The sequence below is a fragment of the Kryptolebias marmoratus genome, linkage group LG9 (assembly GCF_001649575.2).
Source record: "Kryptolebias marmoratus isolate JLee-2015 linkage group LG9, ASM164957v2, whole genome shotgun sequence".
Classification (NCBI taxonomy): domain Eukaryota; kingdom Metazoa; phylum Chordata; class Actinopteri; order Cyprinodontiformes; family Rivulidae; genus Kryptolebias; species Kryptolebias marmoratus.
Window position 1 is genome coordinate 23,954,789 of NC_051438.1, and position 8,623 is coordinate 23,963,411.

Below are 8,623 nucleotides of genomic sequence, written 5' to 3' on the forward strand. Positions count from 1 at the left end.
TGTTGCGATAAGACAAGTTGTTTTTTCTGTTTTTAAATAAGATGAGACTGGGGATAATTGCAGCCCTTCATGTTGTATTTGTGGGCAGGCGGTACTGAACACAGAAACCGGGTCGCTGCACGTCTGAACCAGGTGTTGAGACATGATGATTGTAGGAAACTTCATACCTTTTCATGTGGACACAGGAGCCAGAGGAGCTTAGTACTGAACCATTTATTATAACTCTGAGGCAATACAAAGCTCAACATCGACTTGTAATACAATTATAATAAAATGTACAGAATTACTCAACATTAACTGGAGGCTTTAAGCAATAGATTGCAGATAATACTACACTATAGCATGTTCTGACATACATATTTACAAGCAATTTAATAGTTAACAGGAATCTTCTCCAGGAGAAGAAATGCTTTCATAACATTCAGGCATTAAAGGAAGTCCACGTTCCGCCCGACTTGTGTTACAGAACGCTGGGTGCAGAAACCCACATGTGGCTGAAAGGAAGCGCTGCGTGAAGGCATGAAGACGTTCAGACGAAGGTGATACGGCTGCGGGCCTGGTTGACCTGCCACACGTTCAGCTCCTCGTACTCCTCCAGCGCTTCCTGGAACTGAGCGGGCGTGAAGCCACGAGAGACGCATCGCTGCTCAGCTTCAGCCATACGCACCACCCCGCCGGCTCCACCGCGGCCCGTCGAGCCCTCTGTGGCCAGCTCACGCACCAGAGAGAAGATGACGTCAGCTGGACGCTGCGTTCTGAAAAAAGAAGGGGTTCGGATTCAGAACGAGTAGACTGCCAACTCCAAATCAACGCAACATAAATCTCCACCAGCTGCCTGCCAAACGGTTTCACCAAAGAATCCTTTTTCCCAGATTAAAAAGAAGAAGGTTTCTTGTGTTGAGGGAAAAACAAAGTTTAAAGCATTGACTAGATGCACGTTTCAGAGAACATGGTGCCATTTAAACAGGACGCCATCAAAGGTTTTACAGCTTCCTCCAGAACCAGCAGCGACTAAAATTCAACAAACCTATAAATCTCTGGTGTCATGAGCTGAGTAAATGTCACCGAGCGCCAACACTGACCTGGTGGTGCTGGACTTGTCAGCTTGCAGAGAATCCTTTGACATCTCCATGAGTCTCATGGCCTCGTTGATGTCTTCCTTCTCCACTGCGTCCATCATGCGAAGTCGAGCCTGAAGACACGCATGGAAAGCACAAATAGTGTTCAGACTGCAGATGTACGGAAACACGAGTATCTTACTGGACTCAGGTCGACGTAGGCTGCGCTGTGCCGGCACTGTCAGACCGAGACAAGTGCAATGCCCTCTGGGATGGTCGGCAATTGCTCAAGTCTCCGCCTCCCAAAACCAGCCAGTCTCTCCATTGAAACAGCATAAACATGATCAGTAATCTGAAGTGCACCTACAGAAGATAGTGGTGACAGCTCTGGCCACGGTCAGTTTTGCATGGGTTTGCACAGCTGGTCCTAATGCACACAGGCTGACTGCCCACCCTGCAAAGCTGGCCGGGACCAGAAAAATGCATTTAAAAAAAATCCTCACTTTTATTTTTTTGAGATGTACATTAAGACAAACACAGAATGCAACCCTTCTTTTCCAACACAGCCGTGGTCCTGGCAGTGTTCTGCCCCCTTGTGGACATCCGTGTGCAGCACACTGCCTACCTGTTTACCTGAAGTGCTGGTTTTGCAGTAGGTGGATGACTGCTACCTGCACAAACAGCACTTTTGACAACCAGAGGCAGAGAATGTGATATCCTGAGTGTCTGAATACATTTAATCATTTATTACAGATATTAATAAAAACTCTGACTATTTATCTTTGGTTCCATCAGACTGAAGAGTTTGTCCAGCGTGTGAAAGAAGTGCTCACACTGCAGTAGACCAGGTTATCATCACTACCTGCACTGTAAGCACTTTATCACACACCAGGCTGATCATCAAAACAAAGTTCCTCGGAGACTTCACAATATGTGCAATTAAATGTTCGCTTCAAAATCAGATCTTTACACCATTAGATGTCATCACACTGAAGGTGAAGTAGATTTAATGAAGATCAAATTCTACATATTGTGGTAAACTTACAGAAGTTCTCAGTACAGGTGTAGTACTCACCAGGGCAGTGGACAGGCGGAGGATGGAGAGGAGGGTACGGGCCGAGGTGAAGGTGGTGTCTTTGCTGACTCGAGCCTCTTTCCTCATCTCAACATAAGCAGCAGTGATGTAATCAGCCAGGGACTCTGGGACAACGGGCTGACGCTTTTTACACAGAGCTACGTAACGCCTGAGGAGATAAATGCATGTCAGGCTGTAATGGAGTAAACTGACCACACCTTTAGTTTCATTTACAAAAAATAGGTTTTTCTTCTTATTTATAACTAAAAATGTAAACGTATATAAGTAAATGCCAAGAAAATCTGATCACCTCATGAGTTTCATGTCGATGGGGGTGAAATGGGTGGGCGGCTGATGGGAATGCTGATGGACATAGGTGATGTGCTGAGCGAGGCGCAGGTCAGCGTCAGCATCTGGTTTGTCCTGGATGAGCCAGAGCAGATCGAAACGGGAGAGGAGAGCAGCTGGCAGCTGAATGTTCTGCTCGATGCTCTTCCGGGGGTTGTAGCGGCCGTAGGCTGGGTTGGCTGCGGCTAGAATGGAACAACGAGCGTTGAGGGAGGTCATGATGCCGGCCTGGAGAGAAGAAAACGATCAACCGCATAGGTGATGCTGTTTAATCCGTTTGGAAGAACTGTTTCAGATTGATTCCACAGATCAAGTCGCAGTAAATACCTTAGCGATGGAGATGGTTTGCTGCTCCATCACCTCGTGGATGGCTGTTCGGTCAGCATCTGCCATTTTATCAAACTCATCAATACAGCAGACGCCCAGGTCAGCCAGCACCAAGGCGCCTCCTTCCAGAGTCATCTCACCGGTCAGAGGGTCACGCATCACAGCTGCGGTCAAACCGACCCCAGACGACCCCCGACCTGTTGTATACTGACCTGAAAACAACAATTAGAGTCATACCCAAGTATTTAAATCTGAATACAAGCTTTACTAAAACCAAAAGACTCAATTTAGATACTGAATTAAGACAAAATTCAGTTATTATTGAGAATGTTCTTCCTTATTTAAAGTCCCAAGTTGGCACAAACAAGAAAGAAGCCAACCTCTCAGATAGTTAATATTTCACAGAGTTAGCTTCAATGGAAAAAAATAGCTTACTAAATAAAATATTCAACTGGATTCAGGACTTACTTCGAGGAGCAAGACGGTCGATGTAAGACAGCAGCTGGGACTTGGCAACTCCTGGGTCTCCCATCAAGCAGATATTTATATTACCTTAATAGGAAGGGGGGAAAACAGAATGATGCAAACAACAACATCTGGATACCAAAGTTTCTGCTGAGCACAAAATTGATAAAAACTTCCAAGTAGGTTGAAACCATCGAGGTAAATAAGAACTTTAATAAATAAAAATCTTGATTTCCAGGAACCATCTCTGCTCACCTCTGATTTTCATGCCTTTGGGAGCCTGCTCCACTCCTCCGACCAGCAGCAGGAGCAGGGCCTTCTTCACGTCCTCGTGCCCATAGATCTCTGGGGCAATCGAGCCGGCTAGCTTCTCATAAAACCCTTCCTCTGGAACAGAAAGAAAAGTTGCTTCAGCTGCTGAAAGAGTGTCTAAAGTAGAACTGGCATCCCTGTTAGTTAAAAAAAAAAAAAAACTTATATTACACTTAAATTCACAACAGATCCCAACCTGTGATGCTCCGCAGCTCTTCATCAGTCAGCTCCTCGTTACCGAGCTCATCGTCTTCTGTTTTGTTCATCAGCGTGATGCTATGAGCCTCTAGGTAGGTTTCTGACAAAAGGCCCTAAAAACAAGCACATTAAAATTATTTTAATACCTTGTGGGGCAGTTTACAGACAGCTACAATTTACTGATCCGTGCACCACTAACATGGTTACATTTCTCTCAATAAAAAATAAAGCCATGGCTGCTAAAATGAAAGATACCTGAACAGCCTGGCTGTAGCCTGAGCGCAGCAGAGGGAGGAAGATTCCTGTGATGGCTACATGGTCTCCAGGCTGGGCAAGGCGTGTGTTTTCCCCACGTGCGTATACAGTCATGCTCCTTGGAATGTTACCAACAGGCACCTGGTCACTCTGTGGAAAATCAGACAAGAGCTCATGAACAAATGAACACTTTCCACAACAACAGGCATTAAAAACCACAGATCTAACGGCCTGTAGTTACTTACATGTTCCTGAATACGCAGCTCCTGGAATTTGACAAATTTGGAGCCTCTGGTCTGCAGGTAGAGCCGGCCTCCAGACTTGTTGGTGACACACTCTTGGCTGGGACACATGATGAGAGGCATGAAGGAGGTGGACTGGATCTGACGGACGCAAAGCAGGGATGATAAGAATAATGTAGTAATCTCAACAAAATGTTAAGTGTTTTTATTAGCAAGCTAAATCTTACTGGTTGGTAGGTCTCAGCACCACACTGGTCACATGTGTATGTAGCCACAGCCATCATGGGTTTGACCTCAGTGGCACGGGTCACGATGCCTCGAACTGTGACCAGATGACCGATGCTTTCAGCCCGAATGTCACGAACCACTTTGGGCTTTGAGGTGCTGGGAGCTTTAAAGTAGAGCTCACTGTGAAAACAAGACAGTTCATGAGACAGACATGTATACATAAACAAAAAGATAAATAAATCCAATCTGGCTCTACGTACAATCTCCTCATGAGCTCAGGAGGGTACTGGTTCCGGGCGTCTCTGGTATCAGCAGGATCACGGCCTCTTTGTTCCATCATCAGCCTGTGCTCGATGTAAACGTCCAAAGAATCTTTGGCCACAATCTGAATGCAAAAAACATTTATTAGCCAGAAGCAGCCATTATTCAACCATAAACATATCTACAAAATAAACTCTTCATACATCTCTTTCTTTGTATTCTGGCAGCAGCTCGTGGACGGCGTCAGCGAAGAGGCCAACATAGCGTTTAGCATTTTCACAGACGCTCTCGACCAGCTCAGGGTCTTCCTCAGCCACATCATCCAGCTCGACAAAGAGGGGCACCTGCTCCCGGTGGGCCACAGCAACCTGCACACACAAACCGGGAATTAGGCAAAACCTCCAAAATCAATTACACCCTTTGTGAACAGATCCCACCACCAACACTACCAGAGCCCCTCAGGCTTAGCCCATATATTTGTGAACACACAAAGAGAAATACACCAATTTATTTCCTGATGGAGCCCAAATAAGATGAAAATTTTGCTTCCAGTTTTAGTGCTAAAATCTAAACGCAAAAAATAAAGGTTTGAAGAGTTCACCAGAGAAAATGTACACAAATAAATAAAATACATGCACAGGCAACTGATTATATAATAAACTGCAGGAACAAAGTCAGAGATGTAACAATTGATATCTCAATGGTTTCTACATCACAAACTTTAGGGGATTAGTCTTATTAACAGGGTATGAGTGGCTGGTGTAATGGAAAATACAATGCACTTATATGTGGGAGATTGAGGTTCAAATTCCATTAAGTTAAATCATTATTATTTATTAAACAAACAGCAAAATGTTTGAATTTACGTCAATATGAAATTGTTTACTAAACCTTTACTTTTAGACTATGTTGTCAAATTTTAGCTTTGACTTTCATTTATTTAACCCAAAAACAATAAGACTTGCGTTCCTAAACAGTGATATATTGCTTCATGTTCTTGCTTTATTCGGATTCATAGACAAAAAAAAAACAAGAAAAAAGAAATCACTGCTCTTTTCTCATTTTCACTTTCTGATTAGCTAAGTTGGACTGAACCAACTCATAACTGGGAGGGGTGTGTGTGTGCGTGGGGGGGGGGGTAATTATTTTTAATAGCATTTTTAAAATTTTTAACTAAACAAGTAAAATAAGAATCAAACACTACCTGCTTTTGTCATATTGCTGGGAGTGATAATACTAAATAAATAAAAAACTTGAATTTGCGCCCGTTTTATAAAATGGGGGAGCACCTGCTTCATAAGCTCCATTGAGCATGCGCATATGACTACTTGTCAAAACGGATAACATTTTGGGAAAAAAACAACAACAACAAAAAAAAAACAACTCATAAATTACTTTTGAGAAAAAATGCAGAAATACAGCAAAATTGCAAACATTATCGAGCAGAACCACTTTTATTTATTTTTTTTATTTCACGCTACTTACAAGTTGTACTCCGTATTTGAACACCTTCTTCCCATTGTCATCCTCCGTGTAAAACTCCTGCAGGAACCTTTTGCACTTTTCTGCAAAACAAACACAAAAAAAAACCATCAGGGCTCTATTTTAACAAGACACAAAAAGGCCGCATTCACTAACATTTGTTTGGTGGATTTACCCGATTTGTTAAAATAGAAAAATAAATAAATAAAGCGACTTTCCGGGCTTATTAGTCGCAGCAGAGGGCCTACACACTGGGAGCTAATTTGTTGTCCTGCGACGACCCCCCCTCTTTGTTGAGTAACACGGCATCCTGTAATCTCGATGAGTCACTATTGCTACAGTACGACCTAAAACTGCCACTGGTGTGTAAACATGGAGCAAATGCCGCCTATTTGTGCCTCCCTTTACAGTTTCGGAGTGAAATAAGTACTACGCAGTCTATCGCTCTAGGGTACGAACGTAAATACAACAACAGGCGCGCTCAGTTCTGTAAATATACCCCCCCACACACACACACTTCCCGAAAGAGCCACAACTACTAACAATATTTATTTACTCGTTGCGAGGGACGAAACTCGCCTTCGAATCGGATCTAAAATACTGCTCTTACTTTGATGCCGTAGGAGAAAATTCGCTGCGCTGCTGGATTATTTCCATGTTCGAGGATGTTATTGTAAACAAAGCAGCACATGGCTTTTGTGCCCCGTCACTCAAGATATCCCTCCGCGATTTCCTCCGCCACGAGAAACAGTCCCAGTTGTTGTTTTCAAACGGCAGCCAGCCATCTTTTTTTCTTCCTTTTTTATTTTTAAACATTAGCTTGGATTAGCTCGAGAGTTGTGTTCCATACAGACACCAAATCCTACGCTAACCAGTGTTTTAAATGCAACCACTGAGCAGCAAAAAGACGCCGACTTAATGTTTAACACGAGTGGTTTCTGACCGTTAGTGAAACTTCTAACGTTAGGCGGTTAGTTGGTGCGTTCACTGACGTCGGAGATTTGAACACTTGTAAAGTGAATTGCTTAAAACGCCGTCTGAACCAAATATTCCCGTTGGGGCCGATGAACAAAGAACGTTTCGGGTGCTAGCCACGATAATAGTAATGCTAATCGTACAAAGAAAGTATAAACTTGCTGGCTTTAGAAAAAAGCTTTATAATCAAGGCTCAAAGCCAGCCGATTGTACCGGAAAACAAGACTCCGTAGTTTAAAATCAAAAGCATCACACGCGGCCTTAAATGCAACATGGTGCGTTCACTGACAGCCGATAAAATTGGAGCACTCACTATCGGAAAACTGAACGTTTGCTGAAATATGTTACCTAAATTGGGGACGTCTAAACAGACCGAATAAATGTAAATAGTGGGTATTGTAATAAATAATAATAAAAAAAATAAAAATACTCAAAGATGTTTAGTTTCTTGTAAAAGAGGATTCGAAAAGTTACTTTTTAAAGCGCCCATTGTACAGCTTCTTTACACATTCTAAATAGAAACACGGGATGCCAACTTTCTCCCGTGGTTTAAAACTAGCACACAACATAATTTCGATAAATTATCAACCTAAAACAAATATAAGCCATCTTAATTAAGAAAAGAGCACACATCCAGGGGTTATTGTTGGACATGTGCTTGCACAGTGGCGCCTGCTCCTTTGTTTAAGGATCCATCCGGGTCACCGTGCAGCTCAGGGACAAAGCTGGACTGGACACCGACCAAAATCTGTTAAAACTTTACATTAACAACAATCAACAATCCAAAATGTCCGTCTTTATTAAACAACACGATGCGCCGTTTCCAGGAATATGTTTCTAATAGACCTCAAAGGAAGAAACTTGGCCAACTTATTTCAAAACCAAATAAATTAATTCCACTTTTCACTTCGTGCACTTTATTAGACACATTTTCTTTGCACCTATCTTAAAGTTATCGCATTTGTTAACACGTTTAGTCATTTTGGCCAACCTGTTGCTGCCATGCTGTTATGACATAGTCAATTTCTTTACCTTTCTCTGCCAAATAATCCTTACGAGACATGGCCGCAGACGCTGGTTTTCAGGTGTAACAACTCGACTCCGAAATATTTAGTCGTCCACGATCCAAAGTTCGGTCAAAATGTACGGTTTTGTGTTCTAATTTTAACGCCGGAGACTTGAATTCATTCACATGCAGCCAGAAGTTCGGAGTGTAAAGAACTGGCGCCACTCTGACACCCCCGGCAGCCAATCAGATCGCGGCTTTCGGGAGCAAGAGGCGGGACCTCGTTGTGGCGCGAAGACTGTGGGAGGCTGCGCGTCACGTGACTACTAAAACTTCCGCCAGGCATGTCAGGAATGGCGCGAAATGTGATAACGTGATTTTGTGCACAACG

General features: G+C 43.2%; 1 protein-coding gene across 3 annotated transcripts; it reads right to left on the reverse strand.

Annotated features, from left to right (window-relative positions):
* Positions 1 to 197: 197 nt before the first annotated feature.
* mcm7 (minichromosome maintenance complex component 7) lies at positions 198 to 8,289 on the reverse strand. Of its 3 annotated transcripts, none has more exons than XM_017408037.3 (15): positions 8,259 to 8,289; positions 6,255 to 6,334; positions 4,973 to 5,137; positions 4,769 to 4,893; positions 4,508 to 4,688; positions 4,284 to 4,421; positions 4,039 to 4,188; positions 3,782 to 3,896; positions 3,529 to 3,660; positions 3,277 to 3,360; positions 2,809 to 3,020; positions 2,444 to 2,709; positions 2,134 to 2,302; positions 1,083 to 1,192; positions 198 to 755 (listed from the first exon to the last, which is right to left on the reverse strand). In XM_017408037.3, exons 1-15 carry the CDS (start codon positions 8,287 to 8,289, stop codon positions 530 to 532), a joined length of 2,184 nt encoding a protein of 727 aa, XP_017263526.1. In that variant the 3' UTR covers positions 198 to 529. The 3 variants fall into 3 exon arrangements, with proteins under 3 accessions (XP_017263526.1, XP_024860025.1, XP_037833513.1); XM_025004257.2 differs by lacking the exon at positions 8,259 to 8,289 and adding an exon at positions 6,862 to 7,208 and having other exon boundaries at positions 530 to 755; XM_037977585.1 differs by lacking the exon at positions 8,259 to 8,289 and adding an exon at positions 6,427 to 6,478 and having other exon boundaries at positions 530 to 755.
* Between the last annotated feature and the right edge of the window lie 334 nt (positions 8,290 to 8,623).

Excerpts from the sequence above, each read along its gene's own strand:
- mcm7 (XM_017408037.3), bottom strand. The coding sequence starts at position 8,289 with ATGTCTCGTAAGGATTATTTGGCAGAGAAAG. Across the intron at positions 3,661-3,781 it reads AGAGCTGCGGAGCATCACAG|AGGAAGGGTTTTATGAGAAG; the intron begins GTTGGGATCTGT and ends TTTCTGTTCCAG. Across the intron at positions 3,021-3,276 it reads CGACCGTCTTGCTCCTCGAA|GTCAGTATACAACAGGTCGG; the intron begins GTAAGTCCTGAA and ends TGTTGTTTTCAG.